We start from the raw sequence: 23,536 nt of genomic DNA on the forward strand, positions 1-23,536 counted from the left end.
TGATAAAATCAACGCCGGCACCTCCGACAAAAGCTCACGAGCTGCTTTTTCGGCGCTATGAAAAGAACTCGGTTTAGGTCGCACAAAAGGCGAATGTACCCTAGCGAAAAATAAAATCGCCATGCTCTCGCTTGAACACCGAGACTACTCCTTTCACGCCACGCTCGCTTTTCAATCATCCCGAGTCTTTCGTTGTCCGCTTCGGGAGCTATGCAACCGGCTGAACGTGGGAGCACAGATTTTGCAGACAAGCGAGGCGGTACTCGCTTTTTTTATATGGATCAGTTAAGTGACTCGTTCTAAAATAAACCCTGGGGAGATTTCTCAGAGATAGAATTTTAGAGGAAAATATGTAGATAAAATGATATTGATAGATATTTAATAATATTTGTTTTTCCAATTTCGGTAATGCAAAAAGCTATTTATAATTGCTGAAAAAATTTGAAAAACATTACACAACCTAATTAGAATGGATGTGCTATTCAGTATTAGCTATTTTCGTTTAAATTAGTATATCTTGTTGGATTTTTCTTTAACATATTTATGTCCCGGGGCACATAAAATTTTAGACAAAATCCACCAACTTCAATATTTGACTACACTTTAAAAAAATTAAACAACGGGAAAACGGCTAACATTTTGTAGGAAATTCTGTGGTGGCTGTTAATCCTTTTCCTATATTAAATCACAAAACAAATTCAAATTAGCTTATTTTTTCATTAAATTGCTAAAAAATTATAAAGAGAAATCAGGGTTCTCTCTTTTTTTTTAAATATCAAAACTAAAATTCCTTAGAATTTTAAATCATTCAAAGTAAAAATATTTTAAGCTCACTGGCTGATTCATGGTATGAATGATAACTGAAAATCCTACTTTTAATCACGCTTAATGATAATTAATTTGTACCAACCTGATCTCTGAGGAGCATGAGACCATTGTCGCCGTCGGAGACCTGCAGGTTGTGCGTTACCTGCAGAGGCCGCTCACCGGGCTGCAGACGGATAACGTACTTGGACGGGAAGAAGCCGATCCTGCCCAAGCACTTTCCCCGCCACCAGTCCACGTCAGAAGTGTCGATCACCGTGACTTTGTAACCAGCCCTGGCAACATTTGAGCAAAACCAATCAGCAGCCGACAATGCGCGAGACGCAGACGGAAAATTGAGCTGCGGAACGGGCGGCGTGAAATTGGCCGAAAGAAAAATTAACTCTGCCGTAAGGGAATCAATACTGGGCAAAAAATATCTACACCGTTTTCACGCGCGTATGCGTGCCAACAAAAGCATAATAAACGTTTGATGGGCCGTAAAGCGGGCGAAGAAACTTTAGATTGGAGCGAAAATCTTAATTTCGGCAGCAGAGCAGAAACTACTTTACTCACTTGAGGTCAAGTTCGTCTGGGTGGCGTGACTTGAAGTTGTAAAGCACCACGTACAGGTTGGTCGGCAGCAGTCGATGAGGTTTCTGAAACATTTGGATCCAGTGTCAGAAAATCGTAACAGTACACTTTGCTTATTTCATATGGCCCAAGTAAAAGCTGCCGCCCCGCGGGAGCTGTTATTGAATTTTCCAGACAGAAAAGCAGTGCCGCCGGTTCGACGCAGAGCTGTCTCGCTTCCTCTTTGTTCACCAAAAGTCGCGAGGCAATATTATTGAGCAGAGGTGCTATTATTTATCAAAGACTTGGCCATGAAATTGAGGAAAAGGCGAATAAAATTTGAAAGTGATTGATTTCTTACTGTGGCTTTTCGCTTCATGATCATTTGGAAATTTTAAAACTTTTTCTAATTTTTAAAGAAACGTGCATAACAAAAACAGTTCTAATTGCCTGTTGTACTTAAAAAAATTAATTTAAATAAATAATAGACTCTGATTAAATTCCGTTTTGATAGCAAATTGCTCTGATTACTTTACACATACATATTTGATTAAAGGCATATATTGGTGATAACAAATATCAGTATAAAATTTTATTATTATTAGTCATAAAGCTAAAATTCTGATTGAATGGTAGAAATTAAGTTGTTTACTAAATGAGAATCAATTAAAAATATGTTAAATAAATAGTAAAAATATATTTTATAATTTTAATAATAATTTATTAAATAAATAAAAAAAAATCAATTTGAAATTTAATTAGAGAACTTTCAAATATTTTTTTTAATGACTTACCGGCGATGGACAAGGTGACGTGCTGGCCGAACTAAGCGACTTCTCGTTGTCATCAGGCAGCTCGACGGAGCTCATCCGCATGTTCCGAGCGCTGAGCAGGCGCCGGTTGTGAACAGGGCTTGAGGGAGCTGCAAAACATCCCGCGGACAAGTGGATTAGTTTGTGTCCATCCGACTCGATTGTTGGTCAAACTGCTCTCCGACACTAACTAACTAATCGCTAGTGAGTGACTGCGCGTCTAGATCTACGTCCGCAGTTTAAAGCTGGCGCACGGCTGACAACTGCCAGCAAATATAGTTAAAGCCAATCACAAATTAACGCAATCACCAGGTGTTAGCGTCAAATGTTTAACGAAGGTACATTGATTAATGGTAGCTGTTACAAATCAAACTGTTCCGAATAGTAAAACCCTCACTTCTCTCAAAAGGAAGATATACAATGATTTTTCTAAATTAAAAAATATCCTAGGCGAACACTTTTAAAATTCATTATAATATGTGTAGGACAGATTCAATTGAAGAAGATAAAATAAATAAAGTCAGCATTTTTTCACAAATGAAAATAAAATTTATATAAAATTCTAAATTTAATTTATTTGATTAAGTCCATGCTCAAACAGTATAATAATCTATTTCAAAAGTTAAGCTTTTAATTAGTAGCAGAAGCTTTATCACAGAGGCTGAAGACCTACTTGGTTGAAACGATAAATTTCAAATTGAAGCATGTCAAAATGAAAAAGGGTAAGAAAATAATAAATTGAAGTAAAATAATTTTGGGGTGGACTGACAGGGGGTCGATGAAACAAAGAGCAAAAAGTAATTATTAACGGATCGGAGTGCGGTGGCTCTACTTTATTGCAGGGTAGAAGGCCACACGATATCATGATATTGCCTCTTCATACTTGACCATGATATATTTCGAGACAAACGGTGTCGCCTAGGGAAACTGTGGTGCGTGGTGTTGGAAGTGGAGGTGTGCGCTAGAAACATGGACACAAGATGCTGTATATACATAATTGTGCCGCCTGACCGCAAATTGCATCAACAGTGGTTCTTTCTTTCCCTTAGTGGTAGTTTTAAGGGTAAATTTTTTTTAAATACTTTTTTATGAAATAATTATGTAAATAAATATTGCTTAAAAGTGTCTTTTCTTTTGATCGTCTATAGTAATATTTTTGTGTTTTTGTTTCTTTACCCATGTACACTAAGATTTGATAGATTTTTCCATTTATTTTTTATTCTTTTCAAATTTTGTAAAGGAAAGTTTGATAGTTACACTGGATATGCGACGACGAAGATTGGCTGGACGGTCCGCACTCGACGTGTCGTCGCCTCTGGACATGCTCCGTGGACTCTGGCGAGTCCAGAGAAAGGGACTTCATGCGTAGGTTCAACTTGTGTCTGCGTGGACTGTGTGGAGCTGCAAATTGGAGTGGAGAGAACCAGTGATTAAAACTACAAACACTCACAGAGAGGTTGCTTTTTACAGTGGGCTTTCTTTGTACAAAAACCGCGAGATCAATCAACTCTACTGTGCCAATCTATGAAAAATCTTTTCGCTAATGATTGAAAGCACTTTGCTTGATGAGAATGATGATTTTTTTACAGTCGGGCCGTTTGTGTGGAGAAAAAAAAGAAATGCCAAACTAAAACAGCACTGCAAACTGAAAACAAACAAAAACTCCGGCTGGTTTCAAACTCGAGGGAGAGCATTTTGCTTTTAATAAAGAGCGTTTCTCCCGCGAGTTTTATGTTTTCCAGCACGGGTTGTTCACACACTCCGGCTGCTGAAAACGGGGCCAATTTCTGCTGGATCAATTTAGAGTCGTCCGAGCCGAGAGTGTGCCACAATGTCGTGAATGATAATAGAGTGTGTTATCCAGGGCAGCGGCAGGCTATGGAACAAAGCATGTTCAAAGGGTACAACAAAGAGCATTCACAATTGGATCATAAAATTCTCGTTCGAGAAATGATAAACGAAATCCAAAACCACAAAACATCTCTGGAAATCATAATGAAAAGTACGAAAAACATGTTGAGAGAGTTGCAGCCAGCATCAGCTCCCTATTTGGGAATGACATTCACCTGTCCTAAGTCGTGAGGGTGCTGACCTAAGTGGGGAGGGTCGATCGGGGACGAGGGTGCAATCGTCCTAACTCATGTGTGTCCAACTCTTTGTGTGTTTTCTCTAACAAGTTATCATCTTGTGTGTGTCACGCTCAGAATGAGAGGTATGTGCTGATTTTGACTCATGCCTAGACGCATTGTCTAGTGACTCGTACCCAAGATTACACTATTTTATTAAAAAATCTCCCCTAAAAAAGCGAGGTTTGCATGAGATTAATCTAAAAAAATCAAAACTACAAAACATGCACCAAAAAGGAGACAGATGGAAATTAAGAAGAGTGTCAAAAATGAAGAAAAAGTTCCAAAATATTGGTCAGCAGCAGCAGAAAAAGTAAATTTTCAGTAAAAAAAAAACACGACTTGTCTACTGGGTTGAGTTTGCACAACTATAGCTGCTTGCCAATAATACAACACTACTGTTGGGGTTTTGATTCCAGGAGAAGCACAACTACTTGCAACTTTTTGTGTAATTATCTCTTTTTTTTTTGTAAAAATCTAGCTTGTTTGGATTTTTGGTTATTACCGGTGGTGGGCACTCTACCCCCATTGGCCATCACCATCAAGTCTTGCTGGTGCCTCGCGTTAGGCTGCGGCGGGTATTGCTGTAATTGCTGATAGTAGTGGTGTTGGTGGCTGTTTTGGTGGTAGTGGCTCGAATAGTAAGGGTTTACGGGGGAATAAGAAGACGGAATCGCAGCGGCTACATAAGTAGAGGGAGAAAGACAGAAAATCAGAATAACTGCTTGCTTTGGTCTATCAAAAAGAGAACTTGAAAGGAGACGCGCCAATAAAAATGCGCCAGACACGCTTTTTCTTCCATGTTTTTTTTTTTTGATACGGAAACGTTCAAACGGCTGAATAAATCATTAAGATGATGATAGGAAAAAGTTTTGAACTTATTAAGCTGATAATATTTTCTGTATTTATGATTAAGAATTCTGCTGATTCCTAATACAATAAACTTCAACCCTGGAGGGGGTGGAGGGTAGCGCAAACCGTTAAAAAATTATAGCCGTTTAGACAGACCCAAATTAACATTGTTTCAGAGGCAGAACAATTGCGTCTTGCATTATTGGTGAAGGCGTATCTCCCCACAATATCTCTTCATTCAACTACACAGCCGTGTACGCCTCACCGGAGCGAAAAGTAGAGCAGCACGGAAAAATTCATGCCGCGAACTTTGCGCTCCGGAGAGCACACGCACAGTGAGAGACCCGCTGGAAAAGCCAATCAAAACTTTCCGGGTCAACTTTCTTTCTTTACTTCCTTGTCGAGCGGATTTTTTAGCATATTGATTGGTTTTCCCATCGGACCCTGCCACATACGAAAGTGTGCACATATGGCCCCCAAAGATAAACATTTGAGCAACCGCATTACCAGAAAAATGATAGAGTAAAAATTGGTACAAAAAATCATAAAAATGTAATGGGAGAGGAGAACGAAAGAGACGAGCGCTGCATTCACGTCAAATAACACGTCTCAGATATATGAAAATCTACTATCGCGATTTTTTTTTTGCAAAACCAACAATGCTCTTCCGTGATGGGCTGCGTGTTGAAAAGGAAAACAAAACAAAAATATCAGCGAGCGAGCGCGTTCAAACATCACGGCAGGCACAACGCAAGCACTTTACAAACCAAAATAAATTCAGGCCGTTCCTCGAATTTGTGAATACGCAATGCCGGTCAAACTTTGGCAACACCATGCTGCGGAAACCATGACGGGAGAAGTGGATCAATCAATTTGCAAACAAGTTAAAACCAGCTGTTGCGGCAAATTTGCTGACATCTGCGTGAGAATTTCCCTTATTTGCCCTCCGAATCGATTTTCATTCTAAACGCGCCCTCGGGAAATCGATGTTACGAGGAGTCTAAATTGGGAACGGAATCAATTGGTCAGACGTCAGATTTTGCCAGGCCAACAACTTTCGGTCAAGGGGTGTCACTCGTGGCCAACCCATGCCGACTCATGCGGCTAAGAAATAATTACCTTGGCATTCGAGATAGAGAGAGACAGAAATACTCTAGTGGCAATTGATCTTCCAACAGGGATAGAGTGATCAGGGAAAAATATGCATATTTATATAATTTTATACGCAAAATACAGAATTTGTCAGAGGCGACGTGGAAAGGTGAAGGCTTTTTATTCTTTTGCAAGGATCAAAAATTATATATTTATATAAAACTATGGATGTATGCACCGAGAATAAAAATTATATGTTCTAAAATGATGCTATATTATATAACAAGTTCTTAAAAAAAGAGTAAAGAAACAGAGTGAGATAATACTTTGCTGTGCACGAGCAGGGTAAAAATCGTCCATCATTCAAAAATAAATTAATCGTATATTGTATCAAAAGAATTATTATTCCGAGATTAAATGTAGCATTGGGTGGTTGGAGAGAAGGGTGGTTCGGTGGCGGCAGAGAAGACCTGATGGAGGAGTGCTAGATTGTCTATGGCGTTAGTTACCCTCTTCAACCAGATCACCGTTTTCAGAGATGCTAGGACTAAGTACCAGAGGCTGTCCGAACGGTCTGGTACCAGTGCCTGGCTCAATTGTACGTGGGGTGGTTCTCAGGCCTGTGTGAATAATAGAGCGCCTTTCAATTATTCATGTTGCTCCACTTGTTAATGCGCTAGTCTATTATCGTTTATTTCTTTATTTTTATTTCAACTCAATTCAGCAGTCAGTAGTCGTAAAAATCAAAGCGAGTTAAAAATTATTCTCAAGTTGTACCATGCTATTTACAAAAATTTAAAAAAGGGATGTAATGGTAAAAAAATAAAAACATAAAAATTAAAATCCCCAAATTGGTGTTTCATTTTTTTTTTAGTAATTTGACCGTCGCTCGAGGAACTTTTGCCTTCGCTTGCTTTCCTTCAATTTTCTGCGACGGGAATTTTAATTAATTATGTTTCCCTGTCGAATTGACCTCATGGGACACGCAGCAAGGTTGTATTAAAGTGAGGAGATGGCGTTTCGCAAATTGCTGGGAGCAGGCACATCACCAGCAACCGATCGGATTATTCACAGTTTCGACAGTCAGTCGATCTCGCATGCAAACTCACGCACGATTATGTTATACAATGCGAATTCGGACAAAGATCCACACACGCACATCTTGTGAGACGTTTGAGACGGAAGAGAGTGAGTGACATTCGAATGTAATCCGGGACAGCAAACGGTTAAGAAGCACAACAAGCGACAATTACAAGTACGTTAATTTTTATATGGGTTGTGTGGTTGTGGAGGGGACGGCGGCGCGTTCTTTTGGTCAGAGAGGTGGAGAGTTAAAGTGGAGGACCACAGAGAAAGAAAGAGAAATCGGAGAAAGACAAAAGAAAAACAAGAGATAAAAAAAACTTGAATAGTCCTCTCTGTAAATGAAAGTCAGAAGTTATTCTTAATATTTTTTTTTAATTTTAAAATTCGTTAAGAAGGACTATTCAAGAAAACGTATAGAGGAAGAGAGTGAGATAGAGATAAAAAAAAATAGAAAGCGAGAAGGTTGATGGCCTACTCTCGGGTAGAGAGATGGATCTGGAGTGCGCGTGTCCAGGTGGGGTGCGTTCGTGGCTGGCGCGGCTGTGAAACACCGACAGACTCTTCATGCCAGCGAAGAGACGGCGTCGGGTCCTGGTGCTGGTGGCGGTTTCCATCACGGTGCCAGAAGCCAGAGACATATTGTCGGCCATCACGGACTCGGCTGATGGTGTTAATACTCTCATAAAGGAACAGCTCACTAACTACTTCCTCGGGGGCAAGGGCACTTTAAAGGGCCCTTATCCGCGGGGAATTTATTATCTACACAAGAATTTGCTCATTCGAAAGAAAGAAAAGTATGATATAATTATCCGTTCATTTGCTCCTCCATTTGAAATAAAATAATTTTTTTTATTTCACCCTGATTGGAAATTGCAAACAGAGCAGAAAAAGAAAGGAACAATCGTTGAAGCTAATGAAAGGCCAGAAGTTACTGTCTTGATGCAAGAAAGTGGAGTCGTAAATAGACGGAGAAAAAACATGCCGTGACTACTTAAGGAAGTATAATTGCTATTTGTAAGTAAGAGGAGACTGTAATTATTGTCTGTCTACTACTCAACTCGCTACAATAGCCAAACTGCTCAAATTGCTCCAAAGAAATTAAAAAGGACGAAATTAGATTGGCCAATTAGAAGCAATCTACGAAATAAAAAACAAACCATATGGCTCTGCAGTGCGCGCGAGTGAAAATAAATTGCAATTTTGCGAGCCTCCAAGTCTGCCAGGCCCAAGAAAGGCAATTACGCCCCCTGCTCTAGTGTTGTACAACTTTTGTTTGTTTATTGCTGTGAGAGATTTAATGTGTCCGCTATGAACTGGCTCGGCAATTACTCGTCTGCACATAGCTCTCATTTATTCGAGTATATGATAGGGGAAGGGGAAATCAATTTGGGCAAAACACACAATTTACGATCGCTTTTATGAGGCGGGAATCAAGAAAGAAAACGGCGAATATGATATATGCTGCAAAAAACGGGAACAATGTAATAAGAATTGCTGGTGAGATTAATTATATGTGGTGTATTTTGACTTATTTTTATATCAAAACAGAGTGAAGGAAGAGATTGACTTGACTCAAACGGGAAGTAACAAAGAGTGTATTGAACTTTGTGACTGGTTCGTGTTTCCGTGAGGAGTGTGTTAATTTGTACAAAGATAGACGAAATTACTTTTGGAATCGAAGGACAGAAGAGGGAAACATGCTCGAGCGATGTCGTTAAAATTTGAGATGTAAACGAAGATGAATAAAATTTCCATTTTCCATATAAAGCTGTTAATAAAAATATACAAAATTGGTCAGCTAAGGCCATTTTTGTCTCGGAATTGCTTATGTTGGTATTAATTTAAATTTAGGTGCACAACAATGCAAGTTAAAAAAATAATTTTTATACAGAGGGAAATTATCATTGATCTATATTACTTTTATTTTTGTATATAGATAAGCTTGGAAAAATTGTAATCTTTCTAACATTTATTTCCTACATTTATTCCGTACCAATTTAAATTGTATTCTACTATATTATTGTTGAAAAAGTGACCAATTTGAAATTTTTCAGACAAAAATGATATTATATGACGAAATTAATAAATTATTAAAGGAATAAAAATTATCATTTTTTTTTTTTAATTTCATAGTCTTTCCAAATTCCAGCGACATCACAGCAAAGAGTAGAGAAGGAAAGAGATAGAGACGTGGCAACAAGTGACTAGACAGACCTGAGGAGGAGGCGGTTCCAGGGTTGGGTGCGTTGACGGTGAGAACGGACGCATGCCTACTGCCCATGTAGGACGGGGGCCTCCTGTGCAACGAGGCGGCACTCGACGAGTGTGAGCTGGCGATGCTGCCGCCCCCAGAGCCCCCGGGGACGACAATCGGAGGCTGCGGCTGAAGTTGTGGCGGCGGCAGTTGGGTTTCAGGGGTGGGGGTGGGCCCTCGACGGCCCCCGCCGCTGATTTCGCCGGCCTGCTTCAGCACTTGGTAGGTCTGGTCTACCTCTTGCGGTTCTATCGGGGCGACAACGTACGGGGCGTGTGAGGAGGCGGGTGAAGCAACACAAGTAGCAGAGGATACACCAAGAAGGTAGCGGGGGTTGTGTCAGAACAAACGCACACGTTTAGATAGTTAGTATACACGGCTGACTGATCGTTAATTAACCGAAGCAGCGAATTTGTTTGGTTTCTTTCCAGAAAAAATAATTATTATTTTAGAGGGCAGGGTGTTTTTCGTAAATTAATTTTTTGGCAATTAAAAAAATATATAAATGCGTATAATTACTAAATAAAGAGGGGGTGATTTTGTGACGTTCTCTTACAAGGTATGCTCCCGAGATGACACACGCCGATTTTGTTGAAAGTTGGTATGCAACTTGCACTACCCTTGGGTGTTCTGGAATGGCTATCAAAAGTTGCCCAATTTCACAAGGGAGGGTAGTTTACATTAAAACGCATGTTAAAAACTATCAAATGTAGGCAACAAAAGCGTCCTCTGTGTATATAATTTGCCTACATCTGATTTCTCCAATGTAATTCAAATTACATGGAGTTTAAATGGCAAAAATTAAACAAGGAAAATTGGGCAAAAATTAATGACCGTTCTGGGGTACCAATGGGTAGTAGAAGTTGTACACCAATTTTCATTGAAATCGGGGTGTGTCATCTCGGGAGCATACCTTGTTAGAAGAGAGACTAGATACTTTTGGTTAGGTGTTGTGGTTTGAGTTTTGTTGCTGCGTATCTCCCAATATTTCATTACTTTTAACTTTCAACGCGTTCCCGATAGTTATTTGTCATTACTGAGAGAGGAGAAAGAGTGCAGTTTGGTTATATTCCATTTCACTAAGAAGAAATGTTTAATTGCGACAGGGCAGAGATGTGTTTTCAGCTAATGACAAAAAAAAAATGAAGCTGAAAAGTGTTTCATCTAACTAATAAATTAAATGAGATGAATTTTAGTCCACTCCAACCTATATCAAATGTACAAAAGTTGATGATGTTTTCTACAGAAGCATTTTTTTATACATTCCACAACCAAAACCTAAAAAATTAATTTTAAATATTTTAGTTTTGCCAATTAGATAAGATTTGAAGTGATTTTGGTTGTTCATTCTGCGACTAGTAGTTGCTTGAGAAAACCGTGTTTTAGTAAAAATGGCGAAGTAATTTTGTTTCTTGCAAATCGGAAAACGAACGAACGCGCGAAAAGCAACACATTACCGGCTAGAGTGCTTTGTTGTCTCTTGGAACGCCGTTTTGATCTTTGCGACACCCCTGATGGAGATTCAGGACACGCAGGGCCTGACAGGGGTCGCAGCAGTCTATCTGGCTTAATTCCTGCGTTTTTTGCACAACAACAAAGCGAGTCAATCTCTCTAATCGTATCAGTGGACTCGTCGTTATATTTTAGTAGTAAATCGAGAGAAAAAATTTATATATATTCACAGGAGTAAATTCTGGGGAGTTATTAGAGAGAAGAAGAAACGACAAATTAAGAAATTCGCGAACTTGGCGGCACCTTTTTAGAAGGAGGTACTCACTTTCTTCATCCAGTGGCGGCTCTTGATTGACCCTGGTTTCGATCTCGGATGTTGACTTTTGCCTCCGCAGCAGCCGCGATTTGCTCTGGCAACTTTTGGCGTTGTCTTGGCAGTCTACGTGAACGTTCATTTTGCACACACGGCATCTTAGGCCCTGACGAGTGTGACCTACAAATGAAACCAATTGGAATATCAAACACTATTGAAAGAAAAAGCAAACATATTATGTTATGGCTTTACAGATTGATAGAAGGAAATTTAAAATATAAAAGAAAAAAAAGACGAAAATCACGTTATTAATCAGAAGTGCAGAAATTATATTTACAATTAATTATGACTTATATTTATGGATTTAAAATATTTAAAACTATTGCTTATTAATTTCTTAGTTAAATTAAAAAAATTTATGCTAAAAATGACATTAAAACTTAATTTTATTGAAAACTTTAAATTTTTTATTATTTTTGTTGTTTATTTGTCTACATAGTTGCAAAATACATGGTTTACATTCAAATAAATATGCAAACAATTTAATTAAAAAGGGTATTGCTAAACAAAACAGCAACACCATTAGCAAGAATGTTGCTAAAGCTTCTGAGATAAAAAAAAGACCCCTTCCGCCGCAGTGAGCCTCGGTTGATTAATTAAGTTTTTGTCATTATTACGCATCACAAATTGTGCCAACAGTTTATTTATAAAAAAAAAATTAATAAAATTATAACAACATAATAATCTGTATTTTATGCGTGTATGATATTTTTTGCTGCATATTTATTTAAGTTAAAATGAACTTTTTAATACATAAAAGTTCGTCAAGTTTATAATTTATTTGCTATAAATATTTTCTTTTATTTTTGTTTATATGTTAAATCTTCGTACTTCCAATTAAAAAGCTTTTGCCCAATTAAACAGCGTAATAGTGTGCGTGCCGGGCAAAACATTACTCTATTATTTGCTCTAAATGTCAAAGTGGAACGGGAAAGAGAGAGCGCGCGCGGCCTCCGCCTCCACGCTCCACTTTTGCGAGGTAGGCAATGCGTTGGACGTATCGTTCCGCCGGTTGCCTACCCGCCTGCCTGGGCACGCGATGATGTTTTCAAAACACTTTCGACCTCAGCGGTAAAATGATTGACATCACGTGTGTGATTGTCATGCGTCGTCTAGATCATTAATCACGATTCGTCAAATGCGGCAGATTTTTTTGACTCGTAACGCGCGCACCCGTAAAATAAATATGTAAAAAATATAAATACTGCAAAAATTATTAATGGATCATTAGCAATCAAATTTGAGGCTCGGAAAATATTTTGATTGATGAAACTTCACAATTTTTTTTTTTAAATTGTGAAAAAGCAAACTAAATTTTGTATTCTTTATAAGAATTTTTTTTAGAACTTTTCAGAAAAAATTTCAATTGTTAGATTAAATGTTATATTAACGCATTTTGGTGCTTTTTCTATCCAAACTTTTTGTAAGTCATTTTTCCGCATCTGAGGCAGTGGGTCTCAATTTACAACTCACCCCTCAACACCTGCGAGCAGACGTCACACGGCGTAATTTTCTTGTATGTGTATTCTTGGAAAAGGTGAGCGCCACTCTCAGGCAGTGCACCCGCCAGTCCAGCTGCATCCTTCCCGTTTTTCCTGTCATAACAAACGACGCGTTTTAATTTCCTCGTCACACAAAAGAAACATCGCTGCGTATGAGCTCTCGTTTTTCGTTCTCTGGCGAAGGACAAAACATTGTGTGACAATACCAACCAGCGTCAGACGACGTGCGGTACGTGCTTCTGACGTTTGCGTCAAAAAAAGACTGAGCGAGATTGAAGAAGAAAATATGAAAAATGTAATGGAAGCTTCTTCCAACATGGGTGGGGTTTTAACGACTCTAATTGCGAGCAGCTCTTTTCGCTCACGTGAAATAAAAAATGGGCGGAGACCTGTTCAATAAGGTCACAGCTAAGTTAAATTTGAGCCACAAAAATCAATTAAATCTATAACTGCATTTCTTTATAACCTCCAATAAATATGTGTAGATTAATCTTATTAATTTTATTAAAAGCTTATCATAGTTAAAGATTAAAAAAATTATAATATTATAATTAAATTTAAAATAAATCAAATAAGCTGAATTCGTTACATTTATAATGCATAATTATTTAACTAAATAAAGAGCTAATTATATTTCCAGATCTTATATTATGAGGAAAATTCTCACGAGACCCATACGACGATGTTTCAAAGATTTACACTTGGTAATATGAGATTTTTGGACGAGCACAAGAAAAGATCAAGGAAAAAAGAGGCTGAAGTCTGTCTGGAGCTAAAGGTGGTGCTGAAACGAACGGGTTGTTCTAGCGTGTATTGGCGCGTTAATACACGGCACTTCAAGCAGAGTAAATAAGAAACCCAACGCTATTTACACAAAACGCACACGCAAATATTAAAATCTATTACATATTTACAAGAGAATAGGTGTACACAAACACACTTGAATATATAAATTTCAGAATAATTATTGCACAAAGCATTAAAAGTGCCACGCCGAGTGGAAACAACAACGATGGTCTCTTTCTCTGGAGACGAAGACGGGGGTCGTAATCAAATCTGCATACAAATTGGGCAGGCCACGAAATATGGCCGTATTTGTATGCATGAGCGAGCCAGCAAAAAATATTTAATCGCGAGCCAAAAGACGGGAATGACCCAGTTAGTTGTTTGCAAGGGCAGCGAGCGAGCCAGCGAGGAATGACTTTTAAATCTTGCAGTTTCGCCCGCTTGGCTCGCACTCGTTAGTTATTGCATACAAAGTGAGCGTTTTCTGAGGCTGCTTTAATTGGCCTGCGCCGGTCGTTGATTTATTGTTGGCGCCTAATCCCTGCCAGCCGCGGCAAAATGGGAAAAAACGGTCGTTTGTAAGCCGATGGAAATGGGCTCGGGCTTGATTGTGGCGGCAAAAAGATTCCTAACACCCTGGACGCCCAGCAAGTTGCAAAAAAAGTATTTTTCACTCTTATAATTAATGCTTCAAATTCTTTTGCTAAATACTTTTAATTAAAAAGTTTGTAGTTAAAAATATCTAACTAACAGTTTCAATAATATACATTGTGGAAGAAGTGACACTTTCAATGCAAAATAATTGCTTGAATTTTGGTTCTCTCATTTTTTTAAAATGAGGGAATACAAATGTATATATTTTGAAAATAATTAAATATTAACTGAGAAAGTGACAAATTAGATGGTTTTGACAATTTTTTTTTAAATTAAATAATTAAAATTGACAATAATCATGAATCATGATTTGATGAAGTGTTTGTGTACAAAAAAAGCATTTCCGTGCGGCGCATGTGGAAAAGCAGCCCCAGAAAAATTACCATTTTAAATAAATTGCAAGAAAAATCGGAGAAGTAATAAATTAATCTTAGAAATAAAGTGCGAAAGTATGGAACCTTCAATACATGTTGTGCAGGTAAATCGTGTGGAGACCAAAATCGGTGACAGACAGTGCTCAAGTAATGGATTGACGAGAGAGAGGTGAGAGCAAAAAGGAATGGAAAAATCACAAATAACACACACAGCAATTAATTTACAAAATGTATTCTGATTTGAATTAATCAGTCAATCTACGTGGTGACAGTGAAAGAGAGAGAGAGAGATTAATCGATCCGATTTCATAATTGTGTCAGCAGTCGGGAGGGTGCATAAAAGGGGGAGGGGGTGAAACCATCGACCTCAAAGCAACAACGGTAGGTGTATTAATTAGCGAGAACGTTTGGCCCGAGCGCAATCTCAATTGTTGCGATTAAAACGAACAAGAAACTGGTACGTGCGACAATTGTTTGCGAAGCCCCGCACGGTGATCTGAGCTGGAGAAATGCAAAGATAGCGAGAAAGACTCTTGCTCAAGAAGCCACACAAATGAAAGAAAGAGCGAAAGCGGCGTCAAGTTTGTTCTTTGGTTCTCTCGTAACTGAACATTTTTTTTTATAATATTCCAACGAGCAGAGTGTCGAGAAAGAAATAACATCTGTATTTAAAAAGTAGGTCGATCACGCCACTCGCTAATTAAACCAATAAAGGTAAATCTTGTACCGAGGGGTGCTTGAAAAAAATTGATCTCGTTTCACATTTGAGGTCGAAGGGGAGAAGTTTTATCAGATTTTAAGTAAAAGTTTGTTTAATTACATTTTTGTGTTTAGTTCACATTTCATGTATGCAGAAATTTATCTAACGAGCAAAAATAGTTTAATTTGTAAAATTTAGTGAAAATGAGATTTTTTTTGTGTTTCCTCAGTAATCCTCAGTATGACGATTCCAACGATACGCAGAAAATAATTTTTTTGACAGATGTTTGTGAGCACATCAGTATTTTTTAGTTCCCGACGGAAGCCATCACCCGTTATAACAAATACATGTATGGCTGCCAACAAAAATTACGAAATTCTAAAAACTGTCAATTTGAGCTTGAGTATTGTTGAAATCATCCCACCAAAAGAAGACAAAACAGTTTTAATTTTGATACTTAAAAAACTCTTTAATTTGATAAATTAAATTGTTTGAGCTCATCAAAACATTTTATTGTTTTTTGATTATGGTAATAAAAATTAACATTCAGATAATATTGACTGCGGTTGCGGTTCGGGACTAGAATATCAAGGCAGGCACGTGGTTTGTCGACTTCGGTGCGGCTCCATTTTATCCGCGTCGCACCAAAGCGTCCACTCTAAACTATGTAAAATATCTATCAAAGGAATTAAAATTCGTTTCCAGTGTTCTATATTAGGAACTGCTCTACCTAATCGTAAGTTAGAGACTTGCAGTAGTATTTTTTTTTAGTATCAAGCGGTAAGCAAGCGGCAGCACAGAGTTTGTTTTTGTTGGTTAATACATAATAATCGCTGCAAACTACTTGAAAAAATTACCTCATCGACATGATGGCGGAAACGGCATGGTACATTTGGTTCTTTCTGCCAGGTTCAATAGTTAACGAAAAAGAGAAAGAGAGAAACACACGTCAATACAATACTATGAGTGAATGAAAAATTCCAAAGAAAAATTACAGCAGCAATTTTACAATTAGTGAGAAAAAAAATGTGTTGCGTGTTTAGTGTCCGTTAGAAAGTTCTGCCTGGTGTTGACTGAATCTGAAATTGGAGACGTTTCTGAAAAAATGATGGGGCTTGATGACATTTTTTTGTTTAGTTTTTATTGGTCTCTGCAAATCAATAGCTACGCCGCAATGCTTGGCTAACGGAGTGTGTAATTAAATTTCATCATATGAATGTAAATTAATGTGGTATGAATATTTTGTTTGATGTGGTGTTGGTCTATGCAGCGTATGGGGAGAAGCACTCAGCATTTCATTAATCGGAATTGTACTGTTCAAACAAATCAATACATATTTGCATGTGAATTGTAAATGTACATGAAAATAATATACAAGGACTAATATTAATTTTAAGTGGAATAATAACAATTCGATCAACTATATACGCTAGTACAATGCTAATTATCAAATTCCACATCACGAAAAATAAGCAAATTTCATTGTTAATAATGTTCCAATCAACGTATTTACAGGATGCGGACTGCCAGTCAGTCGGAGAAACGGAACCCTACCTAAGGTGCAGTAATCTAGAAATTATTCCCGAGGAAAAATAATTGCTGAAATGCAGATACACGCACTTTAGCTTATATCAAATATTTTTGGCAGGATCTGATTGATTATGAGCGTGTAAGTCTCCTAAAAAAATATACTACCAATTTCAAAATATACTATTTCTAAAAAAAGGGAAATTCTAAAAACTGTAAGTCTACTGGTTTTGTGACGGTTTCCAGTGTCGTTTCTCTAAGCCGCCCAAGGAAAAGTGAGACCCTTGATGAAAAATTGACCGAAAATAACGATGTGACGTCAACACGCAAACATGATACGTGTTACAGGAAATGATGCGAAAAAAGTAAGCTTGGGGGCTAAAAGTGTACCTGACATGGTAACATAATCTTTAAACTAAATTAGTTTATTACTTCAACTTTGAAATTCCATAAAACTATAGTTAAAAGTGTAATCTTAAAAACTAACTTTCAGACGATCTCATCATCACGTTTTTCACTCATAAAATGGATAAAAATAAATGTATTTACTTAAAAATGTATCTAAATAATAAACTAATTAAATGAAAGTCTTTTTTTTATATTAGAGAAAATGCTTAATTAATTTATGATAGAAAAAGTTTTGGTCGTTATAAATAATTTGACTCAATTCTGGCGGAAAAGTTTTGCCCCGTTGATGTGCGAAAAGACACCTGACGACACGCATAGCTAATGAGACGTGCGCGAAAATTTAAGCGCGTTATTGTGTCCCGTCCACCCATCCGCACAGGAAAATCTGAGCGGCTCCGAGAACTCTGGCGTGAATTTCAAAGAGTGTAAGAGAGGAAAAACAGCAGCAGGCATTCAGAATTCCGGTCGCAATTATATGGAGCGCGCACGACCATCATCACGCGACGAGTGCATGAATAAAAAATTGCGAACAGGTGCAAAACCGTCGCGCGGATCGATATCCGTCGGCGGGAGGTAAAAAATGGTCCTATGTTTTAATCTCTAAATTTTTAAAAAGTATAAAAAGGGTTTATTCTGAACGAAATCTACTAACTAGCCTAAATACCGAGATTTAAAATGTCTAAAAGATTGAAAATTCGTCTTACGAGCTGATTTTAGAGTGGCCTGGACGAATCGGTGGCTTTTTTGTAACGGACCCTGAAGACGAGGCGGAAGTTGACGGACTGATTTTCTTTTCGTCCGAGCTGCTGCCCTGCTCCGGTGTTCCGGCTTTCCTTTGGACGAGCGCAAAATATTCAAATAAACCGTGGAAAATTAGCGGGGAGGGAAGTTGGAGTCTCTCAGGCTGAGGCAGACCGCGATTTCCCAGGAGGCGCGGAAAATCAAATTACAAAGTTGAATTGGCTGCAGCTTGTTGACAATCACACTTAGCGAGGCGCCCTTTGTTTTTCTCGGCCGGCGTAATTAAGCAGCGGTTGTCGGCTCAAAATTGAGTTCCCTTACTTCCCGCGAGATGCATTATTTATACCGACCGACAAACCAAATCGCTGCCGGCCCAACATAGCGGAATTATTATTTTCAAGAACAAAGTATAGTCCTGTACACGATTGTGCAGTTTTGCATTGTGTAAAAAAGCCAAAAATTTGTACATTTGTTTTGCACGAAAAACTCCAATGTTCTGTGGGTTTTGTTGTGGGTTAAAAATAATTATTGCTACTGAAAAAGTGTTAAAAATCGTCAATAGTGAGAAAATGCGAGAGTACTTTACGTGAAGGAAAAAAGAGAAACGTGTCTACTTACTTTTCTGGTTCTTTCGGAGCCGCAGCTGCCCCTCCAGAGGTAGTTTTGAGGCTCTTGAAAGCCTTCAACCATTTGGACTTCATGCTTCCGGTTGACGATGATGACATTTTACGCTCGCGAGAAGTGTCGGCACCGCTCTCCACCTTCGCGGCGAACAACTCTTTCTGCAACAAGAGAAAAAACACATGCACAATGGAACTTTTCGGGTGCATTTAAGTGTTGGATTGAAAATAATAAAGGGCCGTTTGTGAAATTTATAAAACATAAATTTTGTTTTAAATTTTTCAAATATTATTAAAATAAAAAAAGAGATTAAACGTTGATTTCCTTTATTACATTTATTTTATAAAATTTTATTATGCTTATTCCCCCTTCCTAACATTTTTATGTCCTATAACCTTTTCATTGTTCAATTTACATACACATAAGCAATTCAGCATTCTGCATATTTTTATCTAACATTTCTGAACTAGTTTCTTCAATAACAATTCAAGGAGGAATTTTTTTTTAAGCGTTCCAATATCCAATACAATGATTTCACAACTTAGCTTAAGTGATTCTCCAGGTTGTAAAAGAACAAACGAGTGAGGCTGTGACCCATAAAGTGAAATTGAGTTCATGCGAGAGCGCGAGTTTCTCACTTTGAAGAGTGGCACACGATCACCGTGGGACTGCGGCGCTAAGCCGGATTGCGAAAATGTACATCAAAGGAAATGGGATAACGAGATGCAACTCGCTCGCGTTTGTTTAAAAGTTGGAAAAATTGCCGGTAATCAAGAAAATGGTGGGCTAAAAATAGGGGCAATCTACGGGAGAGCAGGGACGCATATATGCGGAGTGCAATTAAAGAAATGGCCTTCGTCCCAGTTATCACTAATTGACGTCGCATGCTGCTGATATTTGCATGCTGATCAAAACGGTGACGTCAGAATATCGTGATTGTCGCACGCGGACACGAATCTCTGGAATTGAATAAAATTGCAGACGGAGATCGTCCTTTGTCTCTCGCATCTCAAACTTTAGCACAGAAGTCGTAAATTTGACTTGCAAACCAAGTTGGACTACGTTCTGGCGGCGCGAGAGAGATTCAATTACAACCTAGCCGACTACGTGATAATTCGACGTGACATTTCCTCCTTTGCTTTACGCTTACACATGAGAGTTTTCAAATTAATAAAGGTTTCAATAAATTTGAAAGATATCTCTTTATTCTCTGCGATTTAAAAATTTAGTCTGAAAATGAATTTTAATTTTATTTTGATGATTCCAAAAAAAAATTTGAGAAATATAACATAATATTTCTTAAACTGGAAATATTTATAATTTATCTTTTCATTTTCACTGATGATTTTTACACAAATTTTATATATCACCCTTATTCAAATCAAAAAGTTCCTAAAAAGGTTTTCGTCAAAGGTAAAAATTCTGCCCATCTTGTTGAAAAAGTTGGCTTTGTGCTTTGAATCCATAATGAAGAAATATTAATTTCCACACGGTCTCTAAGAAGCTGCCTAAAAGAGCTCATTCCGTGCGTGCTTAAATTATGTTTGCTTAAGTCACGTTGCGAGTCTTTTGCGCCTCAACTGGCAGACCTTATAAAAGCAAAAAAATGGTTTGAAGAACTTACACCTTATATTAAATTAAATTTTCTATTAAAAATACCGCATTGCACAGTTGCAAAACGCAACCAAAAGCTTCTATACAGAAACTGGATTAATTTTTATCAATCTTTTAATAATGAAAAAAAATATTGTAAATTAAAAGTTCGAAAATGAAGTCTTTTCATAATACTGTATAATAAAATACAAAATAAAAAAATTTATTGGTTAAAGAAAAGGTACCACTTACTTCTAGAGAAGGACATCTTAAAATTCGATCAGATACAAAAGTTAATTTTCTTTGCAAGTTCGGAATGAGAGAGAACTGTGGAACGAGCGAGCAGCTCCGTGTTTCGGCACTGATTGAGCTCGCTAGGCAACCTGCGCGGCGGCGGCGGTCCGCGGCCGAGCCTACTTGCCGAGAGGACAGGCGCACAACAAGGCACGCTGCCCGCGGCACGTTCTCCACCCCGTACGCTCCGCTCTCGGGTTGACGTTTTTGAAGCCGATGAATAATTCAATTAAATGCCAGAGCGTGTTTCCTGACGCTAATATTTTGTTTATAAAATCAGCCAAGACCGACAAATTTTTGAATTTTTTATGCTTGATAATTTCTGAAGTGGAGAATTTTATTTAGAACGGCAGCGTCACCTTCCAAACCTAATTAATAACCTTTTAAACTAAAACTTAATTAAAAATCTACAAAACAATCTGTCATATAAAATTAATGGGCCCTGACAAGTGTTTTTATTTTTTGCCAAATTATATAAATTTTTTACATAAATTTGTGATGTTTTGCATGCCTCTGAACTGCCTTTGAAGAATTTCGATAAACGATAACTTTGTAGATTATAATGCGCTCTTTATAGAGTCGTAAAATTGGTGGGGTCGTTCCACTAACTTCAAATTGGCATCGCTTACACACTTCACATTTCGGCCGACTCAGCGATTCGAATCATGCTCTGAGCATTTCAATAAATTTCCGCAGGGTATAGTATCGCTATTTCGGTCCAAACATTTCCACCGAGAGTCACGTCGGGAGCTCAATTGCGTCGTAAAATTATCCGAAAATGTACAAGTCTGCGACTAGTGGCCGAAAATGAATATGCTTCATGCAGACTGGTTAATTCGCAATTTGCATTCGCCCTCTGTCATTCGCGCACGTGACATGTACGCAAGGCAAAAGGTTTATTAAATCCTAGGCCCACGAAAAATCAATTCAACCAACTTTAAGTTTGGTCTTGATTACGACTTTCTCTCGCTTCAGTTGTAAATCAAGGTGCTTCTCTCGCGTTCGCAGCCAGCAGGCCATTAGCCGAGGTGCTATTAGCCCTGTAAGTCACGGTACGTCTTCATCTCGCACGCCCATTTGAGCCCCACGGCCAAATAGGGCGCCTCTGAAATATTTCGCCAACCTCCGAGAGCGAAAAATATTCCTTGTAAGTGCTTCCGCTTGATTTACGCGGCTGCTCATTACGATTCCGACGGAGAGAGAAGAAGTAAGAATAACACCCAATTTTCTTTACTACCCCCTAGCGCTCGTTTATTAGGGCAAATTTCGTTCCGCAATCGATTTTCACTGCAAACATATACTTGCTGATGAATGGAAGGGAGTGATTTTTCATTCCATCGCTGACAGGAATGCGTGGGCGCGGTGGCACGCTTTCCATGAACAAATTAATGTATTGATGGATAAGACTGGGTAGATCATGGGGTCCATTATTGAGATTTACATATGTATTGTTTAATGGGAAAGGAGTTGAGCAAAAGTTTCCAGAACTCCATTAAAATTTTTACAATCAAATAAACCCGACATTTTGTTTAACTTCCATTAGAATTATGTATGTTTTCAACACAAAATGTGTCTTTTAAATTTATCCGGTATTTTATTTTGGTCAGCAATAAAAAACGTTTGATTATTTTACAGGAAGTCTTTTGGATTTTTTACTAAATTTTTTTATATTATTGTGCATACATGAAAAACATTAAAATTATACTAAAATTTATTTTCGTCAATGCAGCTAGAATCGTTTTACTAAAAATTATTTTATAATAATTGTAAAAATTTTAAATTTGATTTGATATACATATATTTCAATACCTGATCAAAATTGCATGATTGAAATATTACAATGTTTTTGTTAAATCATAGCAGTTAAATATGCTTTCAATGTGTCTGTCTAACCCTTGTCAGACAGGTAGATACAAGTATGGAATACAATTTACAGCCGCTCCGCTTTTCCACGTAGCAGCAAAGACGTCATTAAAATCCCAAGTTATGACAGCTGAGGTTTCGCGAATTAATTCTAGAGACGGCTCGTGCGCACTTCGACAAGCTAATTTTGCACCGAATAAGCGGAAAATTGCCGCGCCGAGAGCAGTGTGGGTGACAAGTTTCATGCAAAGGGCTGTCAGCCTCCAAATTAGGCATGCAAAAGCACCTGCTGGAGTGCCAACTAGGCCGCAGCCGTTCTAGACGCTCGAAATGTCAAGAGCAGCGCCGGCCTTTATTTATATTTGCAACACACGGGGATACGTGTTGCAGAAACAATCTCTGCGATTAATTAATTCAATTCCTCTCTGAGCACAAACAAATGCGGCTGCATCACATATGCACTTTGGACTTTTGCTGCAGCATTTTAATTACACTCCCAGCTGGGTTGCCCTGCAGGTTGCACGGCACTGCAAACCAACACACATGTGACATTGCTAACTGCATGTTCATTCCCAGTTAAGACCGTAAATGGTAAACGGGGCTAACTAGGGAACTGAATGAAAAATGAAATGGAAAGCAGATCAAAATTCTATAACAATCATTTTTATTCATGGATCAAATGAATTCCTAGTTTAACTGAAAATCAAGATGGATTTTAAAAATTGATACCGGGCTTAACTTTTTGGAAACGAACTGTTTATAAATTTTCAATTATCATGAAGCGATTTTGAAGAAAATTTATCTACGTTGATGAGTTTCGAGATTGCTGTTTTGGATTAAGTCTGCCTATAATAATAATTCCCGCCAATCAAGCGATACGACTGCCAATTTGCACACATATTTTACCTATATTCCGCTTAGAATTTAATACAAGAATCCCTCAACTTGTTAATTTTGCATATCTGATGAGCCAAAACCTTATAGGTTGAAGATAAACTGAAGCATCTACAGATTGAAATGAGACAATGTTTGCTCCCAGTTTGAATAGA

At 38.0% G+C, this 23,536-nt stretch overlaps 1 protein-coding gene across 13 annotated transcripts in view; it reads right to left on the minus strand.

Annotated features, from left to right (window-relative positions):
• Positions 1–23,536, minus strand: part of LOC132197273 (uncharacterized) — a 92,213-nt gene that overhangs the window by 3,379 nt on the left and 65,298 nt on the right. The window contains exons 9-23 of one of the 13 annotated variants that reach the window (XM_059620442.1): positions 18,735–18,898; positions 18,080–18,208; positions 16,298–16,342; positions 12,898–13,019; positions 11,377–11,544; positions 11,057–11,173; positions 9,560–9,847; positions 7,821–8,006; positions 6,769–6,879; positions 4,821–4,997; positions 3,447–3,590; positions 3,073–3,150; positions 2,172–2,299; positions 1,381–1,463; positions 911–1,100 (exon numbers count right to left, since the gene is read on the minus strand). In XM_059620442.1, the coding sequence (XP_059476425.1) occupies positions 911–1,100; positions 1,381–1,463; positions 2,172–2,299; positions 3,073–3,150; positions 3,447–3,590; positions 4,821–4,997; positions 6,769–6,879; positions 7,821–8,006; positions 9,560–9,847; positions 11,057–11,173; positions 11,377–11,544; positions 12,898–13,019; positions 16,298–16,342; positions 18,080–18,208; positions 18,735–18,898 (2,130 nt within the window). The remainder of the gene's footprint in view (positions 1–910; positions 1,101–1,380; positions 1,464–2,171; positions 2,300–3,072; positions 3,151–3,446; positions 3,591–4,820; positions 4,998–6,768; positions 6,880–7,820; positions 8,007–9,559; positions 9,848–11,056; positions 11,174–11,376; positions 11,545–12,897; positions 13,020–16,297; positions 16,343–18,079; positions 18,209–18,734; positions 18,899–23,536) is intronic. The other 12 variants (XM_059620444.1, XM_059620445.1, XM_059620449.1 and 9 more) reach the window with 12 other exon arrangements.

The sequence above is a fragment of the Neocloeon triangulifer genome, unplaced genomic scaffold (genome assembly GCF_031216515.1).
Source record: "Neocloeon triangulifer isolate White Clay Creek 2 clone unplaced genomic scaffold, ASM3121651v1 ptg000012l, whole genome shotgun sequence".
NCBI lineage: Eukaryota > Metazoa > Arthropoda > Insecta > Ephemeroptera > Baetidae > Neocloeon > Neocloeon triangulifer.